This window comes from Sylvia atricapilla, chromosome 9 (assembly GCF_009819655.1).
Source record: "Sylvia atricapilla isolate bSylAtr1 chromosome 9, bSylAtr1.pri, whole genome shotgun sequence".
NCBI classification, from domain to species: Eukaryota; Metazoa; Chordata; class Aves; order Passeriformes; family Sylviidae; genus Sylvia; species Sylvia atricapilla.
The window spans coordinates 16,398,021-16,422,349 of NC_089148.1; the positions used below are offsets into that span (position 1 = coordinate 16,398,021).

Consider the following 24,329-nt stretch of genomic DNA (forward strand, 5'->3'; position numbering starts at 1 on the left):
AAACTTGAATTTGCACAGTTCTTGAAATCTAATGCAAAATTATTTAATATGGGAAGAATTTTGATATCAGTTAGTCATCCTGAAATTGGAATTTGTTGCCTGAAATCAGCAAGAACAAAATTTACAATATAAATGAAAAAATACTGAATGGGAACAGCTTTTGGGCTGTCCAGTTTCATTGCATACAGCTCTATGCCAAGCTGTTGTTTCTCTACTTGGTTTTAGGAGACCATTTTTTTCAGGCTTATTTCCAAGCCAAACTGCTGTACTGTGCTCCAGTTGTGGATTAAGACCTCCTTTATGAAGTAATATAAATAATGAAATACAGGACATAAAGAGTCTAACCTCTGCCGCTGTAGAAGTGCCATATATCCGTGCTTTGATGTGCCCAGATTTGTTTTATGTGTTGAATGTGTTCATCTGCTGCCAGCGGGTGGGTCCCTGGCCGTCGGAAGCCCCGACGCCGCTCCTGCGCTTCAGTAGGGCCGCCCCGAGGGTGGCACTGGGGGAAGGTGCCTGCTCTGTCCTTCAGAAGACAAACGCCTTCTGTGTTTTAGCTTTGATGGCCCGTGTTCAGATCTGCACAGCCTGAGGTCATGTGGTTATTGTCCCAATAGTGATAACCCAGATGAAAGTTAGGCTCCAGTCCGGCAGACACAATACAAGAGAGATAGGAAGAAGAAAGTCCTGCACTGGAAACCCTGCAACTGAACATGTAGAAAAAAGTAATCTTTAAGCAGGAAAGGGAATGTGTTCAGATGTAATAAAATCACGTTTCTGCCTCTGCTTTGTGAAGTTCCCTGCGACAGGCGCTGCTGCTTTTGAGCCGCCGCGCTCTGCCTTTCGCAGTCTGGCACTAGTGAGATTCCTCCCCGCTCCATCAGCGAACTGTCACATTACTATTATTAGTTGATCGCTCTCCATGTGCCATTAACCGACCCGGACCGCCGTAGGTATAAAACCCCGCGGGCCGGCAGAGCCAGCGCAGCGGAGCGCTCCCTGCGTGCGGGGCCGGGGGCGAGCGGCGCGCCGGGGCTGCGGCGGCGGTGAGTGGGGCTGACCCGCCGGTACCGGGCCGGGAAAAGCCGCGGTGCTCGGGACCATCGCGGGCAGGACGAAGGCGGGCGGAGGCTGCGGGCGGTGGGTCCCGGCGCTTCCCGCCTGCCCGGACCGACGAGCCCCCGCCCGCCGCTCGCCCGCTGCCCTGCGGCAGGGCCGGCGCGGCCAGGGGCGCGCAGCAGAGCGGCGGCCTCGCCGCCCCGGTTATTTATAACTCGGTGCTGCTTCCAGCCCAAAATTAGCCTGTTGGCCGGGCTGCTGCCCGCGGGGAGGGGGGCTGGCTGGCTGCGCCCCCCGCTCGGCCAGCGAGGGGCCGGGCACGGCGCGCCGAGCCGCAGCGCCGGGGCCGAGCCGGGCCGGGCCGGGCCAGCTGCCGCGGCGCGGGGCGCGCCTGGAATGCGGGCGTCGGGCGCGCGTCGCGACTTTTATGGAAAGTTGCAGCGGCGGAGCGGCGGCCGCAGCCAAGGGGCGCTCGGCAGCGCAGCCCGCCCGCCGCCGGAGCGCCCCGAGCCGCAGCGCGGGCAGCGCACAGGTAAGAGCGGCTCCGCCGCCGCGGGGCACAGCGCGGCTCGGCCCCGCTCCCCTCTCCGCAGCCGGCCCCGCTGCCCGCGGCGCCCCTCGGCCGGAGCCGCGGCGGGAGCGCCGTCTCCTCTGGCTGCCGGGAGCCGCCCCGCTCCGCTCCGCGGGCGGCCGGGCCGGGCGCAGCCCGCAGGCGGCGGGAGCGGGCCCGCGGGGCCGGCCGTTTAACCGAAGTCGCCGCCGTGCGCGGGGCTCTGCCCGCCCGGCCCCGCTGAGGCGGCCCGGGGGACGCCGAGCCCGGGAGGGCCGTCCCGCCCTGCCGTCAGGGACCCCCGGTGGGTGATGTGCGCTTTATAGAAGTTTGTTGTAAATCCCCGATTTTCGGACACCGTGTGTCTCTACGCGCGGAGTTCAGTTTTGTTGCTGTGGTCTTCAGCAGCGAGCGCGTACTGAATGCGCCGTCCATTGGTTCTCCTGCACTCTGAAGTGATGGCTGTAAAACAGAGTGGCTTGGAAGAGAGTATTTGGTTTCTATGACAGCTTGCAAGTTAGTTATTGTTTTAAGTAAATAAGGGCTTCTTTTAGGCCAACTGATATCGAAAAAAGCATGTTTAATGAAGCATGTCAGGATTTCAAGAATTAATCATCAAATGATTAATGGTATGGTAGAAAACATAGTACATTTAATCTTAGATCTCAGGTCTTAAGAGACATTAAATCTCCTAGAAAATTGTCCAATGAAATGAAATTATGAGTTCTAGTTACTCTTATAGGGGGGCCAAGTGTGTCAATTAAGGAGCACGCAGAAGTACGAGAATGTGACTGGTATATGTAGAAAGCACTGTCTGGTGAAATACAAGAGCTGGGTTTAAGGCATTAAATGGCTTAAGACATTAGGAAGGAATACTTGCTCTGACTGCATTTGGAATGTATTAGATGAGTTGTTTTCTCAGTGAAAGAAGTCAGAGAAGCATTTATGTGGTTATCCAGTTTTGAAATTCCTTTAGGGAGGACCAGTGCCGTGCTCAAACTGGGCTGTGGGGAAGGGGAGGCATTGGGAGAGCTGTGCAGGAGGCAATGGAAGTGACCCCTTGCTGTGCACTGAAGGCAGCTGTACCTGCTCAGGTGAAGGTGGCAAACACGATCCAGCTTTTACAGGCATCAGCACCACCAGCAGGGTAGGGCTGCTCAAGGGGAAGCAGCAGCGTGTCTGCGGGAAACCCTGGAGCTCTCTCCTTTGTGGTAGAGCTCAGGCCATGACCACTGTGGGTAACCACCCCAGCTTCAGTCTGAGTTGGCCAAGAGCATTTCTGAGAAGAGGCAGAAAGGCTGTGTCCTGTCTGTGGGGAAGATCCAAGTTCCAATAGCGCCTCGTGGCCAGTTTTTGCATTGCCTTGGTCTCTGTAGTCCTGTCAGTGAAGTCAGCAGAGCGCGTCTCATCCTCAGCTGCAGTGACACAGCGGGGACTGGAGGAACTGTGGCATGGGGCAAAATATTCCGTGGATATTTCTCTTGGGGACCTCAGTTCACAGTTTACTGCCACTTCCATTAGGATCAGCAGATACCATGGAACATGAAATCATGGGCCAGAAGATCCCAGCAGGACTTCGTGTTACCAGAGCAGTCTCTGAACCCCATTATGTTTGCTCTGGAGCTTGTATACCCCATAATAGTAGAAGAGAGTGAGGAATCAACAGAGAAGGGTGATAACATTTTTTTTAATTGAGGAGGGTAATAACGTATTTTTAATTGTTGGGCTGAATGGCACTGTTGCTTTAGGAGTGTTTATAGCTGTATAAAACACAGGCATCCTTTATACTACGTATGTTTCTATAAATAACCCTATCTGCAAGGAGTATTCTACAACAAAATAAAACTCTCAGTTAATGTTGAAGTGTGATAAATTCAAAGATTGAGGAAAAGATTTTGTATGAAAAACTATCTGGGTCTCTTGTTGGTAAGCATTCTGCTCTTTAATTATAAAGGCATAATGAAGGAAAAATTAGTGAGTGGAGGTAGTCTTGCATTTTGTATTTATACAAAATGTAAAGTTTACACAGCTGGTATTAATTGTCATAACTCACTGGCTTCAGTGGAACTGATGGTTGATGCCAGCTCAGGATTTTACGTATGATAATTTTAGTATCTACTTCAGTATCTATAATTTGTTACAACAACTGGTAGTGTCATTCCAGACCAGTTACAGGGAGGCTATAAATTATGACCATTTCCTCTCCTCTGTCCAGTTCTGTTTAATATTTTGTTAAATATTTCAGTGCTGCAGACTGTGTTTGCCTCTTCTCAGTGCTTTGGCTGCAAGCAGTGAGTTTCCAACTCTCACAGTTTGGTTTTCTTATATAATGGAGTTTTCCCTGCAAGTAGATCACAAAGAGGAGACAGATGGCAAACGTAACTTAGACCGTGCCATGAAGGGCTTATTTATAACTCACAGTACCCATCAGGAGAGCAGGGGGCCTCTTAAAGGAGAAATCACTGAGGAACTGGACCTTTTTTTAAAGTCCTGACTTCATGCTCCTATTGTAAAGAGTGGTGTTCAGTTCAGGGAAATGCTGGTATCTTTTGTGTCTCATGTGAGGATGTTTATCATGCCCCTGAAAAACAAGAATTCTTTTAAAGAAAGTGAGTCTTATTATTTATGGGAAGTTTTTTTATTTTTTTAATCTGGTTAAAGCTGCACAACCTTTTTTTTATCAGCTGGGGACTCTGACCTGCTTTCTGGAATGGGAATTAATTATATTTAAGGAGACAGATTTTGGGACTTGTGAACCATCAAACTTTCTGTGTCCCCTTAATGGTTTTTTCTTTTTTGACTTTTTTTCCCCAAAATAAGGTTTTAGGGTGGCTGCATGAAAAGTTGAAGAAGTGCTATGATCATAACAGATCAAGGCACATCAGAGGTGATTGCTTGTCCATTTACAGTAAATGATAGGATGTTTGAAAATACTAATTTGTTTTTTACAGAACATTTCTAATCTGTTGCCTGCTTTCCTATGCATGATTGGCTTTGTATTAAATTTTCACTTGAACATAGAGATCCCTCTCTACATTAAAGCCAGTCAAGTTACACGTAATTTTCTCTTTCTTGCAATTCCAGAGGTAGGACCATTGATCACTGGATGCAGGTGAAATTTTTCTTGATGAGTGGACCTTTCTAAGGGATCCTGCAGTATAAAACTCGTAACACCAGGGTAACTTTATCAAAGTAACTTTATCAAAGATATGTCATTTAACTGTAGGAAAGATAAAATGTGGAGAGAAAAAAAAATCTCACTATTTTCAGGTGAATGCTGGAGTGATGAGACTGGGTCATCAAAGGGTAACAAGCAGAACTTGTTTTTTGATCATGGTTATGTTCAGAATTATCATCTGGGTTTTTTTTCGAGTGGAAAGCTTCAATGAGAAACTCTTACAGCTTCTGCTGAGGGATGTTGATCTTGGGAAATAAAAGATGAGACTGAATATTAGGATTGGACAGCTTTGTAATAGGAGAAAAAGTTTCTGAAGTAAGCAACTAAACAGGCAGGCTTGTGTTGCCTCAAAAAATAAGACTTGCTTTTATTAGATAACTCTGGGAAAATACCAAACAAGAGTGCATACATATAAATGCACAATTTAATATAACTAGTTCATCTCAAAAGGGAATTAGTAGGTCAAGGTTTCTTGGGTTGGAAAATCTATTACTGCAGATACTTCTGCAAAACAATTGGCCGATGAGGAAGGCACTGTTCTTCCTTGACTTGAGGGTGTCAGGGTTTCTCAGCGCCAATTCATTGACCTCTCCTGATGGTGAGGCAGACACAAAGGAGCTTCAGTCCATGGTGGTTGTTCCTGAAGCCGTGGTCACTGCCTTACAGATCCAACCCAAAACTCAAGGAGTGCTGCTTTTTTTCTTAAATATTTTGATTTTGTCTCTGTTGGAAATTACTCATCTGCCCTGAGGAGTGCCCAAGGCATGGTCCAGCTGCTGGTCCTGCTCAAGGTTTGATGGCCATGGAGAGGGATGGAAACGCAAACATGGGTGGTATCATGTTTAGCAGTGTGCTGGTGCTTTATATCACTATCTTTTAACATCAGAGGCGGAGGTAGGATGACTTGCAGAGGCAAAATGCCTTAGAGCCAGCTGGCTAACCTTCAAACATATTAGTGATGCCAATGAACTGGAAAGTAGCCTAAAGTAATAGCAGATATGGCAGCATTCCAAATGGCAGAAACATATCTGCCATCTTGAAGGCCCACAACCTGTTGGACTGGCACTATTTTGGAAGTTCAGAAGTTCAGATAGCAGGAATTTGGAAGAAAATTTCTTCCAACATTTGCACTTCTAAGGAAAATTTCAGATTTGTTATCCCACTGTCATGGGGTTTAGGTGATTGGAGCTATCAGAAAGGTTCCAGACAAAGTCTTTACTCATGAACATCATCTTCTTCTTACAGTTAACAGCACATAATAAACCAGAGTTTGGAATAGTTTCCAAATGACTTTAAGATGAAGCCCATCCATGGGGTACATTGCTGTGGTCAAGATTAGTGGTACCCTTACCTTGAAGTGTTGAGATGAAATGGAATTTCTTGTGACAGATTATCTTTGGGTCTTCTCTGCTCCAGCCCCATGCCAAGGGTAAAAGGTCTCTGTGTCCCAGGTTACTCCAGTGCAAGGATTGCACCAATTCATGTCATTCCTTTGTTTTCTGATGGGTTCCTGCAGTAAACCTTTGAGTCAGCTGCTGTATGTTAAGTACAAGGCTAAAGGTTGCCAGCCCCAAGAGGAGAAGGAGCCATTAAAAGAGCAGAGTAGCAAAAGAAGAGAACAGAGAACTTCCCTAAGACCTGCTTATAGAAATAAGGAAGTTAAAAGATTTGAAACAGTTTTAAGGTTATACTGATCACAGTGGGGATTTTACTGACATGCACAGAAGTCAGCTAAAGCTTACAGAGATGTGCACAGTGTACAAATGGATGGTAAAGGCTATAGGGACCCTGAGGCTACAGAATGCAATTATCTGCCTTGCTAAACTCCACACAATTCTAACATGCTATGGCTGACCTGAAACAATCTCAATAGGAACTGCCACTTAGTGATTACACGTTCATGTAATGAACAAAGTGAGAAACTGAAATGCCTTGGATTCCTATCAGGCTACAAATGAAGGAGTGAGGTGGGGGTGGTGTGACTTTCCATACTAAATTGTTGAAAAGGAACACTAAATTGCTCTCCAGAAGATCTGTATTGAAGAGTTTTGAATTGGAAGAGTTTAGAATTTGTAAATCAGGGCAAGCGTTGGTAGTTAATTGCTCATTTCATTCTTCACTGGGAAAAACATCCCAAGATCTCTGAGAATCCCATTCCATCTGTGTAGCTACAACAGTGCTGGTGAGCACTGGTGATGTTGTATTTTGAAGAGTTTACATGAAAACAACTCTTAATTTTTTTTAAAACTATGCAAATATTTCTGTGTTTATAATCTGTTTGCAATTAAGAATCAGAGAATTTGAAAAAAAAGAGCTTAACTTTCCATATAATGAAAATCTCTGATTTCAGTTCCTCTAAACCACAAGTCAGAAGTCCCTTCCAGCGGTAAGCTGCTTTTCCAGCATTTTTGCTTAAAGTCTTTAAGTCCCTTATTTGCACCATGTTTGGCACACTGACTTTTTAGGCTTTCTTGGGACTCAGAGGATCAATACAATACAGACAGCAGTAGCACTGGAGTCACATCATTATTTCCTTCCTCCCACAGGCTCTGATAGACCTGAAGCTTAAAAGAAAAGAAAAAAAAAAGAAGAGAAAGTGCCTTTCTGTTAGTTTCCTAGTAAATACAGTGCACTTTAAAACTTCTAACAATTTTCATCTAAAAAATGTCATGCAATTTCCAGAACTCCCCTAAATCACATAAATGCTTTATCCGTATGTGGCTTACCTATTCCATGTCATCGTTTTTAGCACCACTTTTCCCTGGAGAACAGCCCTGGGAGAAGGGGCAGCATTACCGTGTCCCCGTGTGCAGGGTGGAGGGCCGGGGCTGTGACTCGCAGGGGCTCCCCGGCCCGGCCCGCCGCCGCAGGAAGGCAAAGCAGCGCTCGGGGAGGCGCCGGCAGCCGCCCTCAGCTGCGGGACGTTCCTTGTGCTGCCACTTTGGCAACAATCATCCCGGGCACCCAGGGTTTGGCTCCAAGCTGTTTGTTTTTTTAAAAAATGGAAATTGGAACCCAATATCTAGGACTATATAGAGGGGTTATGAGCATGAATAGTGAATCATAAGCTTGTTCTTTTAATTACTGTGGCATACTTAGGACCTATTCATGTCTTCAAAAGCCCCAGAGGACCAAGTGAAATTGTGATACATCAATTTCAGCCTATGCAAACTTATTTACAGGAAGATGGTTAAAGCATCATTTAAAAGGAAAAGAAAGGAATGTAACTACAACTGTTTCTTTCAGATAGAAACTGAAAGCCATCTTAAACATACCAGGTGCAGAGCACAATACAGTCACCATGAATGACATTGCACAGAAAACCGAGGTATGTACCAATTTTAAAGTAATCAAAGCAATATAATAATTTACAACTGATGCTTGCAAAAGTAATAATTACAAATATTTGTAATATTTATACTGGAAATCTGCTGGTATTGCCATTAGTTTTAGACAATGAAAGAGGTCTTGTTAAGTAGCTTAAGATTTGATGGAATCTATGAATTATGTTTTATGTGAAAAACATGGGGGAGGAGGGCAAAATAAATGCAACAGAATAGGAAGAAGGTTTAAATGTTGGTGGCAAAATTCTGGGCAACATTTACATCTGCTATAGACTTACTGAGTAGCAGGAACAAAAACTTCTGGTTAAGGTGGAAAAATATGAAACATGGCATGTTTTCAGCCAGTTTTCTCAGTATTACTTCATTGAGAACACTTCGGTTGTCATCACTGTAAAAAGGAAAACTTCACAGTACTGGAAGTGGGAGCCTTTGGTGTTTGGACACACACAGAGTAATCACTAGTAAAGAAGTGTCCATGTGCTGCATCAGTATCAGAGCCCTGATAATCCTTTGATCTTTGCACTTGGTAACATAAAATCACTGGGCTCCTGGTTCCCTCTAGATATTAAAAAAAGAAGCATATAAAGTATTGGAAATTTTAAATTGAGAAATACTACTGTTTATTTAAAAACTATAGATGGCAGTTGAAGTGTTGCAGAAAAACTCCCATACATATTGTATTATGCATCTATGTTTTTATATCTCTTAAATATTAGGGGCAGAGAGTCTCTTTGGTGACTGCCTAAGACTGAAAGCAACAATATAAATCTGTATCTAATTTAATAGTTTAATATAATGCTGAATGTTGTTTCGGATATTTTAATACTTATGACCATTTATGAACAAATACAATGATGCTGGCTCGTGGCACAAAGTTCATAATCTTAATTGCACTTCTGCTTTATGTTCTTGCATTCTTTCTAATCCAATCTATCAGAATATTTCTGTCTATCTGTTTCACCTTTCTTTTTCTTATCTTCATTTCTTCTATATCTTCACCAAGATTCTGCTTTCTTCATCTAAACCCGTCCAAAAGTCCTATGTGCCCAAGCTTCACAAGGGTGATGTAAAGGATAAATTTGAAGCTATGCAGAAAGCAAGGGAAGAAAGAAATCAAAGGAGATCTAGAGATGAAAAGCAAAGAAGAAAAGAACAATATGTTAGAGAGAGAGAATGGAACAGGAGAAAGCAGGAGGTTATTTTCTTCACTAATATTTTGTGTTATATTAATATTTAATATATCTGAAAATCTATTCACATTATTTAAAGACAATAATAATGGTATTTCATTTAAGTTATAAAGACAGTTTACTTTCTGTGTTTCATCAACTAGATGAAAGAGCTGCTTGGATCTGATGAAGACGATGACACCAAAGTATCTAAAATAGAAAAGGGTTATGTCCCAAAGCTCATAGGTAAGAGAGGCCTGACTTAAAGGGCCCCAGAATTCACTGGGTAAGTGTCAGATGGAACTGCTGAGCTGTGCATTTCATGTCCATAGGAACTGTTAAAGGCAAGTTTGCAGAGATGGAGAAGCAAAGGCAAGAAGAAGAAAAAAAAAGAATGGAAGAAGAAAGAAAGCGCAGAATTGAACAAGATATGATTGAGAAAAGAAAAATACAAAGAGAGTTGGCAAAAAAGGCACAGGAGGTACGTTCCTCTGACCACAACAGGCAGGATGTCATTGTCAGCAACAAACATGAAGAATGTTTTGTATTGATCAGAAAGATTTGATCTTTTTCTCATAGTAGAGTTTTACATGGGAGATGCTCAGTGGGGTGGAAGTGAGATATCATGTTCAGAAAATCTTCATTTCTTTACAGTAACGATTTTCTTGTAAGCTCTAAAGTAGAGTTGCAGATGAGACTGAGCAGGCATAAAACTGGCAGGAGCCAGGCACAAATTTTGGTGTCATACACATATGAGTTTACTAAATTAATTTAAAAATGTTTCTTGTATTTTATCAACTTTTCCTTCAGATAACCTTTGCCTGTAAGTTGGTAATTAGAGTTCAGTGATACATTAACTAAGACAAGCAAGAAGTAGTAAGAAAATGCCACTGGCAGGCAAAAATGAGACAACACTAAAGCAGTAAAAATAATAAATCATGAAAATCCAGGTCATGTTTTATTCCTTTGCCATTTTGTGAATCATCATTGCATATATATATGTGTGTGTGTGTGTGTATATAAAATAAAAAAAAATATAAAATATAAAAACTTTTGTTGATGCCAATAAAGCAAATTCTATCTTTTGTAGAATTTTGTGAAGGGATATCAAACTTAATTCCTTTTGCAAATTTTCTTCAGTGCTGAAAATGCTGCAGTGAGAGTAAACATTTCAATGATAAGACTAAAAACATATGCAAATTTATATTTACCAGATGATAGTAGTGCTTAATTTAGGTTTGAATATGTTTTAAGGAATGAAAAGTAGTGCCATGGGAGAAGTCAGTTTTTGGATTGTCTTTTCTAGAAGAACTTCTGACATTGTTAAAACTGTACTTTTAACTGACATTGTATCTACCATAAATTTAATCTACCCTGCAAGACAGAAGTACAGACATGTACAATTTTTAAAAAGTGTGTTAATTTTAAGTTGTAACACACGCACACCATAGGAAGCAAGCACAGCATGAGGCTTTTTTCAGGAGTTGAAGGGAAGACAATGTCACTTGAATCAGAAATAATCAATGACTTTGCTTTATATTTTTTCAAAACGTTCTTTTACACAATTCTGCAATGTTTAAATGAAGATTGGACATCTGAAGTACTGTTCTTGGTTCAGCAATGTGTTGAGAATGCTTTAGCAGGAGTCCGTGTGGGATGTTTTATGTCTTGTTGCCTCTTCCTTGACAAGCTGACCTATCTGAAGTATTCCAACAGAGCTTCAGTCATTATAATCTCGCTGACTTTATGTGCTACATACGTATCACTGATACAAAAAGAATTTCCAGTTCTGTGTTTACAACTCTAAGGCAAAGAGCCAAATTAATATAATCATATGAAATTCTCATTTAATAGATTGATGACTTTAACAATACGGGAACTGAATCAGCAGCTGAGGTAATCAGATTTTTTTAAAGAAATGTTCACCTACATTTTTATTCACTTTGTTTTATTATTGTAATTTGGGTTGGGAAAACTTAGAAAACAGCACACAAATACCTAATTAAAGTTCAACCAAGGAGCTAACGAGTTTTTAACGCATATGGAACTATCCCTGTACTTGAAATCAATATATTGAAGCCTGAAACAGAGCCTGGACTGTAAATACTTTGTGGTTAAAAACATGTAAAATGTAAATATTCAAAGCCAGCAGAATTATTTTACATATATTTGGAATGATTCTTTCAAGTCCTCTGGCTTTGCAAAGAATTATCTTAAAAAGCTCTTTGCCTTAAACTTGAAATTAAAGGGGGATTTTGACAATATACAGATGTTTGAACACCTCACTCAGTTAACTTTTTTTTTTTTTTTTACTAATATACCATATGGGGTTTTATTGTAAGTCATGCAAATAAATGTTTTATTTCAAAAAGTTGGGCCCAAAGGTCCAATTGTCTTTCACTAACAGAAGAAAATCACACTCCTACTACAGTTTTGGAAAGAAAAAACTAAACCTGCAAATTCATCAGTTTTAACTTATTTGATAGGGGGGGAAATATAGATAAATTATATTTTGGCAACTACAAGTTGTAAAAATAGAGTTGAAGCAGCACCATCCTTCAAAAAACAATTACTGTACCTGACAAATTACATGTTAGAAATTACAAATGACATCTTTCTGTGTTGAGCTATTGGCTTATTCCAGCTGAAGTTTCTTATCATTTACATAATAAATGTAAAACTGGAAGTAGAGTGTGGTTATAATTGCTGTGTATTCAAAATTACACCTGTTCTTTCCCAAACCTTGAGTTCTTATGGCTAACAGTTAATGAAAATCTATAAAGAAATTAGGGAGTTTGCCAGCCATTATATTTAAAATATAAGTCAGTCTTGATACTCTTCAGATATTAGAAGAAAACTAGTGACTGCCATAGGCAAGTGGATTTATTCTTGCGGGTGATATTCAATACAAGTAAATATTTTGGAAACTTTGATGCACACGGGTCAAAACAGCAGGTTCTTTGAGAAATGAGTCTATCTAGAAGTCAAGTTTCATGAGAATATAAATAAATATCTTTTTGGACAGGAAGGGGATGATTCACTACTAGTTACAGTAGTGCCTGTAAAAAGCACCAGAACACCTGGGAAGATGAAAATAATCTCTGAGAACACAGGAAAAGAGAGTGCAGAAGAAAGAGAGACAACAGATGAAGAAATGAAGCTAAAATATGAGGAACAAAACCAATTCCTTAAGAAACCCAAGTGCCTTTCATTTGTCAAGGTAAACCAGTCATCCAAAAATACCTATATAATAGATACTTACTGGTTTAAGATACAACTGTTTCATTTTTCTCACCCAGGGTGAAAATGAAGACAGTGAAACTCAAGAGCCTCTGTCTCCTGGTAAGCTGAAAGTGACATTTGAAGAACTGGAAAGACAAAGGCAGGAGAACCAAAGGCGGCAGGCAGAGAAAGAAGCCCGGCAGCGTTTGGAAGAGGAGAAACGCGCCTTTGAGGAGGCCAGGCAGAGAATGGTCAGTACATGTGTAGTCCTGGTTCCCTGCCTGAGGTGTTTTGGTTTTCTGAATTTTTTTTCCCCTGCAATTTTCTGTAAACGGGAAAAATGTTTTTGTAACTGTAACTATGTTATTCATTCCTTTTCCTAGGAGGGACTTCTTGATGTCCCTCTAGTCTGATCAATGTGATAGAAGAGATTTGCCTTTGTTTCACCAATCAAACTGGTCTGTGTAAAATAGTATAAAAAGGAGACATATCCCAAAAATAGAAGAGTCATTTTCAGCCTTCTCAATCTCAGAGTCTGTGTCATTGTAGTGTAAAACAGCATCACACATGCTTGGTTCATGTGGTACACAGTTTGCACACTGCTTTTACATTCTTTCCTGTATGTGATTCTTCTTCTTTCTTATTCCTTTATTTCAAGCTGTTACAAGTCTGGAAATGAGTTTTTGAAAGGCATATTTGACTTTTGCTCTAGCTCAGTAACCACACTGGCATAATGCTTTAGACATTCTTTTAGCAAACTGAAGAAATACATGTCTTCCGATTTTGCCAGCAACTTAGTAGATTTTCTGTCTACACTTTGTAGTACCTTAAGCTGTAATCCTTCAAGAAGATGAGTGGCTGTCTGTTTTCTTCTGAAGTAGTGCTGCAGATGGCTCAGTAACCAGCTTTTAATGCAAACATTCTGTAGTAACAGAATGCTATTTCTTATTCCCATATTTATTTGTAAATGTGATGGAAATATACATCAATTAAAACTCTTCTTATGAAAGGAAAAAAAAAGGCAGATCAGCTCTTTTGTATGTACTGACATAAACAACAACATACTATAAATTACCAGATTAAGTCTCCCAAATTGTCAGAAATGCGGCTCACAGATCCTGTTTTATGTAACTTGGAAAACTGCCTCCATATGTGTTCTTTATCATAAGTCACTTACTAAGCTATAGTTAGATTAGCTATAAACAGACCTCACTATAGTTGTTCTTTGATCATACTGAAGGAATCATACACTTAATATTAACCTAAGAAAACCAGATAGTTCAGTTCTGTATTTCCTTATTTTTCCATGCTCCAATAGCATTTTTAAAGCTCTGTATTTGAATACTTTTCCCCTGAACAGTCATAATCATTATGAGTTTCTTAATTCATATACAAAATTCACATACAAACAAGATTAACAAGAAATGAGATTTTAATCTTGGAAAAAAAACCTTGGAAAATATTATTTATAGGAACTTGCTAGCTTTAACAGAGTATAATTATGCATGAACAGTCTTGGAAAAACAGTTCTAGATCACTATTTTGATTATATTTCATAAACATTCAAGACATTTATATTCTATAGAAAAAAACTTAAACAAAACCAACAACATAGAACTCCTAGAAAGCTGAAACACACAAATTCCCAACTGGTCCATATTGAGAGAGTTCTAGGTTTAGGCAGCTACCCAAATTGTACTTTACTTCTTCATCTCCACCTCCAATAAATCACTGTAGTTTCACACCAATAACCTTGTCATTATGTCAATAGTGCACATTTTTCTTTTTTGTTTGGAGTTGGGCAAGGGATTCTAGTGAAGGAGAAGAGTGAAGAAACTGAAGGAGAGTGAACTTCATGAAGTCACTTAGGTGTTCTAGCTGAAGATTAGTTCACATCTCTTTTCCTTATGCTTATGCATTTATTTATCAAGTAGTATGAAACAATTTACGAATTCTCCACATCAAAAGACACTTTCTAACACAAAGCTGTACCTGCTGACCAGTGGTTGTCAAAATTTGAAGTAGACGTTTTTCTTAAGAATTCAGCAGTTAATTTCCTTCAGTTCTTTAATTCCCCCCCAAATTTCAAATAAAACATTTCTCTAATTCCCTTAATGGACTACCCCACATACCAGTCCAGGGCTGCTCACAGTATAGAGATCTGAATTATCAGTACTCTGACAGCTCCCAGTCCACTTCCTCCATTAACAGATAAAGTATTCTGGGATGTTCTCTGAAAGGGGTTCTTGATTGCAGTTTGCAAACCACAGGCTTCTCTTTGCAGGTAAGTGTTCACTGGAGAGAAGCTATAGCGAAGAGATCAGAATATCTCAATTCCTTTTCTTCAGTGATGATTAAATGTCTAAAAAGAAAAGAAACAAAAATCTCAGTCTAGAATAACAGCAAAATGCTAATTGATTCAGTTTTGCTCTAAGACTGTACAGCATTTCTTTAACTGGTGCACTGATGAAAGTGATTTCCCTACAAACAAAAAGATTTGATGGCATAAACATCTATGAAAATGATGCAAATGAAGAGAATAGAGAGTGATTTACAGTAAATGATCCAACTATGAGACCATAAAGTATGTACTTAACTGTTCAGCCTCATCCTGATAACACACTGTTATTTGAATTACACACTCAACAGATCTTTAAAAATTATAAAAGCTACATGTAGGATACTGAAAATTTCTTTGCTCGCTCCCCTGGCTAAAACAAACATTAAAATGTTTCTCACAGGAACCTAACTCTTGATGCATTTTTTTCCCAAGGAGAAAACAGTATTTATAAAAGATCAGAAAGGAACAGAGTATTTATTTACTATAAAGAATATTTTTTTGTTCAGTAAGTGCTTTCAACATTTTCCTCTCCCTGTTCTCTTAAGATAAATGAAGGTGGTGATGAAGAATCTGAAAATGCTGTTAAAGAATTCCGCCCTGGTAAACTCAGACTCAGCTTTGAGGAGATAGAAAGACAGAGGAGAGAAGAGGAAAAGAGGAAAGCAGAAGAGGATGCACGACGACGCATAGAAGAGGAGAAAAGAGCATTTGCTGAAGCTAGGAAGAACATGGTATGGTATTTTTGTTTAGCATAGAATTTAATTTTTACCTAAATCTCAATTTGGAAACAAACTCTGGGAAAAAATCTTTATTTAAAGTTAGGAACACAGGCTTCAGCTGCTTCGTTATTAGTTCACCCTAAGAAGGTAATGGGGTAAACTAGTCAAGTTCATTTACCAGAAATCATCAAAGAACAATCCCTCCTCACAGCCAGCCTAGAGAGGACTTCAGATAATTTAGTCAAAACCAGGTATTGTATGCAGTGGATATTATTACACTAGATGCAACATACTTGGGTAGCAAAGTATTTCCACCCAAGGAGGGCTTGTTGTTTTGAGCTTTTTGGGAAGAGCAGTTTCTTTTAGAGCTCCAAGTTTATTCCCCTACCTTTACAGGGTGTCCGCCAATCATCTTTTACTACTAAAACACAATTAATGGCATAGTAGAAAAATGCTCACTGCAAGTATGAATCATCCAGTTTTTTAGGGAGGAAAAATTAAAAGGCTGAACTCAACTACTTGATGTTTTTAGTACTTGTTCAGAGAAAAACAAAAGATCACTTGTGGTGTTTACCAGGAGAACACTTTGTAGTACTATCTTCTCTTGAAGGTATCTCTCATATGACATATGAGATTATATGTCATATGATATCTCTCATATGACAGATTTCTGTCATATGCAAGGACTTCTAAAATTTGAATTAGGATTATACTGGAGACAAATTTTCAGGGGCTTAGGACTGACATACACTATCTAAAAGCACAGAGAAAAATGCTTGATTTCAGAGGTTGACAACTATTACATATATATGTAGATATACACACACATATAGAGATTTAAAAAAAAAAAAAGAAAAGGAAAAAAGTGGCCACAGAGCTTTTAACTGTGGTCTTCATACGTATTCCAACCACTTCAAGATTCAGCAGGCTTTTGGGTATAAGCCAGTTACTTAATTGGTGGATATCAGGAAATGTACACAAAATTAAACAAATATAAACTAGCATGAAGTAGTGTTTTTTTTCAAAAGGAAAGGCAGGACCTGCCAGTCTAGAAGTGTGGAATAACCCAGGCATTTGGTAGCATATTCCTACTGTGTGGCTGGATTGGGAAAGACCACTGCATGCCCAATAACATTTTCCTAATCACTCAAAGCAATGCCTGGGAGAGCAGTAAGAACTTTGTATGAGTACTGATACTGCTGGTAGGGCTCCCTCTGCCTGGAAACTGGGCCAGAGACCAGAACTGTGCTGAAAGACTACCTAGGAAAGCTACAATAAATACGAATTTATATTTGATACTGTACTGAAAAATAGTATCTCCAAGGAAAGGAAACAGAACCTAAAGCCACTTAAAAGTACCCTCAAACCAACAAAAAATGCTACTGGAGACTTCTGCCACTAGAGTTTTTATGAAAAGGCAGTAGAGAACTAAAGGAAGCAGTGAAACTATCTGCTGCTTCTGTTATTTCCTGCTTTCTTGAAAACTCTGGTTTTGGCCTCAGTGAACCAAGAACCTAAATTCGAGTGTCCAGGCAAGAAACTGACACTGACAAACAGGGTTTAATCCATCAGATGCAACACAGAGCCTGTGACTGCTCTACCTGCAGACAGTGAAAGTAATTAAAAATCTGTAATTAAAAAAAATACTGAAATCTATCTTCAGCATTTATGTACTTGAAAGTTTTCTGTTAAGTAGCATCTTGAATATGAACACTACATTTTCTACTACTTGTAACAGAACACAACCCTCTGCTTTGTTTATTTCCCATGGCTACAAAATGTAGCAGCAATGAAGATATGTCCTAAAATGTTTAAAAATATAATAGTCCTCTCTTTCAAAAGCAGTGAAAATGAACATTAAACTGTTATTCCAGGAACTTTTTAATGTTCATTCATTCTAATTTAGTTTTGGAACTATGCACACAGAGAAACATGGTAGTATTATAGCTGGAAAACAGAAACATCACCTCTTTTTGGATCTATTTCAAATTTCAGTATGTGATCACTTCTACACTGAAGCAGTTATCTCTCACCCCCTCCATATTTTTCTAGTAGACTACAAAAACAAACTGTGTTAGCACAAATAAAAGAAACCTTTCCCTGTTTGCCCCCTGAGTATTTTTTGATTGTGCTGCAAACCATGATTGTTACAGGAATGTTTCTCACTACCAACCATTTCCACTTTGCAGAAAAAGAAGTATGGCCTAATTTCACAAAAAATGGCTAAAATATTTACCGAACTAAACCCAGGGGTTTGGTACACCACACAATTCAGCTAAATCTTGGGGATTTTTAACCAGGGCGAAAGTGGCTCTCTGTCTTTTCGTAACGTAGATAGTCAGAAATACAGAGACAGCTGCCAGTGCTTGCTCACTGCAAAGCTTTCAACTCTAGTGGGCAAATTCTGAACTGATACTTCTCGTGGTCACTTAGGTTGGGTATCTCGAAACAATGAGCTTATGAACTAATGCATCATCAGCATGAGACATTAATGTTTCTTTGCTAATTTAGTTATGGGTAGCCTCTAAAAGCTGTGGGGCATCGTTTTCACTGTAGGTAAGAGTTCACAGCTTTGGGTTTTGACTTCACTTCTCTGTAAAACAGTTTCAACAAATATGCTCATATTACACAAAACAAATGAAGAATGGAAGAAATGGTGGTGCTGAAGTCTAATTGTAAGCTTAGAGGAATGAGTAAAATCTGTAGTGAACAGCAGAATTTGAGTGGGATTGGGCTAAAAAGCTACTGAAAGAGTTGTGCGCAAAGTAGGTCAAGAGGGTGGTATGAACCAAGATGACACCAAGAGCAGAGCAAGGTATGGGTTACAATGGCAGTAAGCAGCAATAAATAGAAGTGCCAAATGCTCTTATGGATAGAAATGTCTATTTTCTGTCTCTTTAAAAAGACAGAACAACTTTACCTACAGAACATTCCTGTTGAGACAATCTCTGTTAGTGAGTTTTGAATTTATATAGTCACATGCACAAACATATATTTATGTAAGTTTTGTGACAAACTTACATTAAAATTGCTGCATAACTCACTGTCACTACTGGCTGCTTTTGTAGTGTTCAGCCTCGTATTCTAGTACTTCAACACATTCAGTCTGATAGAATATTAGTTTTTGCACTTCCCACTTTGGAAGTAATGAAAACTGCCTTTCCCAGGCCCTACTATCTTACAAATTATTCTAAAAGATTGGCCAGCTGCTTCTAATGCTAGCCAAGCCTAAACCTGCTCTGAAGCCAGACAAGGACAGGGAAAGGAGGAAACCCTTGCTGGTGGGTGTATAAACCAATAAACTGGCCACATAACTTAGCATAAACAATTAGTGCACAAAGAAGAGCTGCTTCTGAATATTCTGTTCAGTTATCCTTACTGGGAATACTAATGCTTTAGAACATAATTCAGATTAAGAAAAAGATTACAGTTAAATGTACTTCAGCATTAAGAGCAATGACATTTAAACACAAACACTTTGTCTGAAGTAAACAAGAATGAACTGCTTCAGGTCCTAAAGGTGAATTTAGAGGGCATCCTCCCCTGCAGAGGGAAAATACTGCATTTTAGAAAAACACCTAATCTTAGTTTTAAAAATTTAGTGCTGTAACTAAAGTCAAATACAAATCCTCAAACCACACCATTAGAGGAATACCCACACTGGCACAGTGCACCTTTCTGTGCTGGGGCAGATGTGACAAAGTAGTTGCTCATCTTTATGTACCAGAAGCATCTGAACAATGTCGTGATTTCCTCACAGATATAATTAATGATCTGAATTTCCAGCAGGTGCTGGATGATGAATCACCAGAACTGTTTAAAACCTTTTCTCAAGAATCTCTTGTACCTGGTAAACTGGAAATTAATTTTGAGGAGTTGCTGAGACAAAAAATGGAGGAAGAAAAGAGGCGCACAGAAGAAGAGCGCAGGCAAAAGTTGGAAATGGAAAGGCAAGAATTTCAACAGCTGAGACAAGAAATGGGACAGGTTTGTACATCAAACTATATGTTAAGCATGCTCTAAATAAAATATATCACTTCATTACTAAAATCTCAAAGTTTAAGACTGAAAACAAAAATTCCTTTGAAAGAAATTTTAAGTTATTACATTCAATGTTATGTGAAAGAAAAATAGAAACCCCTATTTTTAAAACACTGTATATAGTGACATTTTTATCACTGATTTACCAGGAATATGTGTTTATCTCTTGCCACCCTAGAAGTAAGTACAGTTACAAATTTGTAATTTGGTCTTGCAGTAATTTCTGAAAATTCTGGACTATTACTGAAATGATTATAAATTATTTATGATATTGGGAGAATAGAAACATCTAGTCCCCAAAAGACAATACAAAAACAGAAGAAGGAAAAGGCAAAATTCTTGCTTTTCATCAGAGAAATGCTGTCACTAGAGGATATGAACGACACTCACAGTCAGGTTGTCAGGGGAAAAAGAGAGAGGTGTTTATTTTTCGACCTCAATTTATATAGATTTTAGACAGTAACTACAAAATACTGTTCTCCCTAATGAAAAAATACAGTGGGCTAACTTCTAGTTGGTGTATCAAGGGTTTGAAGACTGTCACAATTGATTTTAAAAATGGCACACAAAATCTGCTTTACATCCCAAATGTTTAAAACACCACATTCACGAACTTCACACTTCACTTTGGCTGTGGGTGGCAATTCTTTATTATTCCCTTTTGAATATCAGGGAATTAACTTATGATTTTATTATTTTTGTTGCAAAGCTTGAGCAAGTAGTAAAGGCTCTAGCTTGCGATGTTCTCAACTAATCCTGTGGAAGCAGGGAGAGACAGGGACATCCAGCTAAAATGCATGTACATCTTTACAATCAGCCAGAGGTCATAAAAGGAAAGAGAAAAATACCAGTAATTACAGCTTCAGATGTGGTTTGCCTACAGGATCCACAACTGCCCTTTCTTTTCCAGCCATGACATCCTGAAATACCATTTACTTTTTACCAAATTAAAAAATAAAAGGCAGTATTTTAATAAAACAGCTGTATTTTAGAGGATTACTTCATCTCATATTCCAAGCAAGTAAGAGGTGAATTTTGGACTCTGGATAAGTAGGTTTTTTGTATTGGTCTGTGTCTAGTTTCCTGAGTCCATGAAGGACAGTTTATTGATATCAACCCTTGAACAAATGGCATATTCAAGCAAGATATTTTAAAATCTGTATCTAGCTGAGATACGATACAAATACATTCTTCATGAGATAGCAAGGGAAAAAAAATTACATGGAAAGATCTCTGTATGGATTTCAAATAATTAACAAAATGTGATGTATTGAATTATACCACCTGGAGGGAGAATGGGTAGTAAAAATAATGAGGGCATTTTTCCATCTTACACATTCTGTAATTTCTGAACAGCTGGAGGAAGAGTCTGAAACTTTTGAGTTAAGCAAGGAGTATGAAGAACTGATAAAGCTAAAAAGAAGCGGTTCTATTCAGGCAAAGAACTTAAAAAGCAAGTTTGAGAAAATAGGACAGTTATCTCAAGAAGAAATACAGAAGAAGATTGAAGAAGAGCGAGCAAAGAGAAGAGCACTGGATGAAGAAATCAGAGAAAGGGAAGCTGAAAAATTTCAAGAGGTAAGTTGCATTCTGTGTATGTTAATGATCTACTTAACCACCACACTAATCATCCAGGAGTAGACAAGGCTGCTGCTTTCATCAAATTTTGCAGTTTTCAAAATTATGTTTTCTGTTCTTTCCTATTCCTTCGTTTGGACACTTAAGGATATCACACCCTTAAAGAAACAGCACCAGTTTATGATCAGTGATTTGGTCAAGCAGAGTTCTGCTTTTCTACTCAAAGCTCTATGATTCAGCATTTTAACCTGAAACCTGCCAGTCTGAGGGCTTAAAACATCCGTATCTGAGAATTACCTAGCAATCATCGCTTGAACTGCCTCTCCTTTTGAACTCTTAATTCATTCTCCACTACATGAATGGAATAAAAAATTCAGTTACCAAATCCAAACAGTATCATTTGAAGATCAAGTCTCTGTCAGGCATACTCACTCCTCAGGCTAGAGCAGAAGAGGGTGCCTACTTATCTATAGAAGCCAATGTGATGAAATGTAAAATTTTAACAGTACTAAGGCCTGATCTGAGCCTCATTCTGGCTCTTCTTCACAGGAGCCACTTCAGCATCATCTCAAAGCCTGTCCTATTTGTGAGCTTTTAATTTAATGATTGACATTCATTGTTTTCATAAGGTCAACTTTTTTAGGTGTTGAACCCTAAACTAGGGTTTAAAACCACACTAACATCACGGCATAAAACTCCAGTCACTGAGGATTTACAATGGCCAAGAAATGCTCAACTTCTATATGAATAAAACTTTAGGAATATTTTTAACCTATCATTTTTGAAATTACTTTTGCAAGAATCTTGTCATATCCCTGGGATGAACTATATACAAGACTTACACTACACTCTAACAAACCTCTGAAGAAAACCCTCTGGGAACACGAAACTAGTTTTACTATCATGCTTATTTACTGTATGTATAAGGCAATAAATAATCATTAAGCCCTATTTTTAATTTCCCAAGGATGATGACGTAGATGTGACACCAGCCAAGAAATCTGAAGCTCCATTTACTCACAAAGTAAACATGAAGGCTCGTTTTGAGCAAATGGCAAGAGCCAGAGAAGAGGAGGAGCAGAGGAGGATTGAGGAACAGAAATTACTGCGCATGCAGTTTGAACAAAAAGAAATTGATGCAGCATTACAGAAGGTACAAATTGCAAAATAATATTCTCCAGTCATAAGTGTCATGTAACATAGTTTCTAATTACCACTAAACACCACCAGATACAAAAGGAATGTTTTACTACTTCTAGCAGGTGCTAGGAATTGCTGCAATATAAAATTGCTTTTGCTGTTTGCACATACTCTCCATGGAATCAAAGAATAAGGTGCCTTCAACACAAACCAAATATCATCTAGTTCTGACTCCCCTGATGTAGGCAGGGACATGTCCCATTAGATCAGGCTGCTTAAAGCTCCATCCAACCTGGCCTGAACACTTGCAAAAGAGTATGAGACAGTTAATGACATCCCGTGAATAGTCTGAAAATGGAATTGACATTCATGCCTGTATTTTACACCAACATTTCAGCCTCATTAAAATGCATTTTACTGCCTGTGGCATATCTAGATTGGGTGCATTGTTGTGTACTGAGGTCAGATCTGCAATTTCCCCTTCTCAGAAACACAGTAACTTGTAATCGAGCATGTATCACTAGTAGTCATAGTGCTATTGCCACTTTAAATGCTTCAAATCAACTTCTTTTAATACAGAAGAGGGAAGAGGAAGAGGAAGAAGAAGGAAGCATTATTAATGGTTCTACTTGTGAAGATGAGGATCAAGCTCGATCTGGAGCTCCCTGGTTCAAGAAGTCACTGAAAAACACATCAGTTGTTGACGGCGAGCCAGTGAGATTTACAGTAAAAATTACCGGAGAACCAAAACCTGAAGTTACATGGTGGTTTGAAGGGGAAATGTTGCAGGACTCTGAGGACTATCAATATATTGAAAGAGGAGAAACCTACTGCCTTTACTTGCCAGAAACCTTCCCAGAAGATGAAGGGGAATATATGTGTAAAGCAGTCAACAACAGAGGCTCAGCTGCTAGCACCTGTATTCTCACCATTGAAAGTAAGAGCTAGCATTTTAATTTGCTTAAATCACAGTCTTCTTGCATCTCTCCTCTTATGAAAATCTAACTTCCTGTCTCTCTTAACCCTTTTTCTGTTTTCTAGCTGATGACTACTAATGCTCTACTTTAGCTGGAATCTTTCTTCCCCTCAACTTTCTTACTGCATCATCTCTTTCTCTGATGGGGCCAACTAAAGAAAGCAAGGATGTGCATTAGTCATTCCTGCATCAGATAAGAAAATACCCTTCAAATTGTGAGAGTTTCCTACTCAATGCAGAAACTAGTATCAAAGGCTAAGAATAAAAAAAAAAAAATCAGTGTATGAAAGATCAACTGAAGGAAAAAGCTGAATTATCACAGTGCTCCAGCATCTGAAGACCAACTCTTGAGTAACAGAATAAAGCTGAATACATGATCTGGAAACTTGTGTACTAGTGTAAATCTGCTGGTGTATCTTGCATGAGCACTGAATATTTTAAGCTGTTCTACTTTATCCCAGGGGCACTGAACTGGCAAAAAAAGTACTTACTGATGATTTTCAAAAACCCAAGTGTACTACTTTTAAAGAATAAAAGACGATGTAACTGCTCAGCATTGGTTCAAGGAGCATAACTTTTGTTTTAAAACGGGCTTGCCTTGAAAAGGTTCTGCTCTGATCAAACTATGTAGCTGATAACCTCAAAAACAATCTCCTTTAGGTTGTAGTAGTCTTCAAAGTACTGACGCTTGTAAAGCTTGTGACTTTTTTCACTGATTAAAAGACACAGAAACAAACAGTTACATCTATGATTGGCTCATATTTAAAGCTGGTAAAAAACAAGCTTTAAGAAGAATTACTTTCATAAAGTACCTAATTCCTCAATCTTAATGTAATAAGTTTATTGCCATATCTCTAACCATCGTTTTCTTAAGGCTACTGTACTGTTTTTCTCCAAGACCTGACATCAACGTTCCTGTCACTCCTGCTAACATCCATCTGAACCATTCAGATTAAGCTTCCAGAGGAGTAACTTTAAAAATAAAGTCACATTTCAAAGAACTCATGTATAG

General features: G+C 39.2%; 2 protein-coding genes across 13 annotated transcripts in view; one reads left to right on the forward strand and one right to left on the reverse strand.

Moving 5' to 3' along the window:
• The first annotated feature begins 1,496 nt into the window (after positions 1-1,496).
• On the forward strand, positions 1,497-23,870 carry NEXN (nexilin F-actin binding protein). Of its 9 annotated transcripts, none has more exons than XM_066325091.1 (14): positions 1,497-1,591; positions 8,038-8,115; positions 9,135-9,326; positions 9,465-9,546; positions 9,633-9,781; positions 11,155-11,196; positions 12,326-12,520; positions 12,600-12,773; positions 15,409-15,594; positions 19,369-19,569; positions 20,980-21,201; positions 22,169-22,354; positions 22,921-23,278; positions 23,383-23,870. In XM_066325091.1, exons 2-14 carry the CDS (start codon positions 8,089-8,091, stop codon positions 23,394-23,396), a joined length of 2,028 nt encoding a protein of 675 aa, XP_066181188.1. In that variant the 5' UTR covers positions 1,497-1,591; positions 8,038-8,088; the 3' UTR covers positions 23,397-23,870. The 9 variants fall into 9 exon arrangements, with proteins under 9 accessions (XP_066181188.1, XP_066181189.1, XP_066181190.1 ...); XM_066325092.1 differs by having other exon boundaries at positions 19,372-19,569; XM_066325096.1 differs by having other exon boundaries at positions 1,507-1,591; positions 8,034-8,115.
• FUBP1 (far upstream element binding protein 1) overlaps positions 13,937-24,329 on the reverse strand; it is a 33,437-nt gene continuing 23,044 nt past the window's right edge. For all 4 annotated transcript variants that reach the window (XR_010744232.1, XM_066325104.1, XM_066325102.1 and 1 more), the window contains one exon: positions 13,937-14,884. Coding sequence is in view for 3 of the 4 variants with exons in the window: in XM_066325104.1 (XP_066181201.1) it covers positions 14,867-14,884 (18 nt within the window). In the remaining variant the exon portion in view is untranslated. The remainder of the gene's footprint in view (positions 14,885-24,329) is intronic.

Excerpts from the sequence above, each read along its gene's own strand:
- NEXN (XM_066325091.1), top strand. The coding sequence starts at position 8,089 with ATGAATGACATTGCACAGAAAACCGAG. Across the intron at positions 12,774-15,408 it reads AGGAGGCCAGGCAGAGAATG|ATAAATGAAGGTGGTGATGA; the intron begins GTCAGTACATGT and ends TGTTCTCTTAAG. Across the intron at positions 21,202-22,168 it reads AAGCTGAAAAATTTCAAGAG|GATGATGACGTAGATGTGAC; the intron begins GTAAGTTGCATT and ends TAATTTCCCAAG.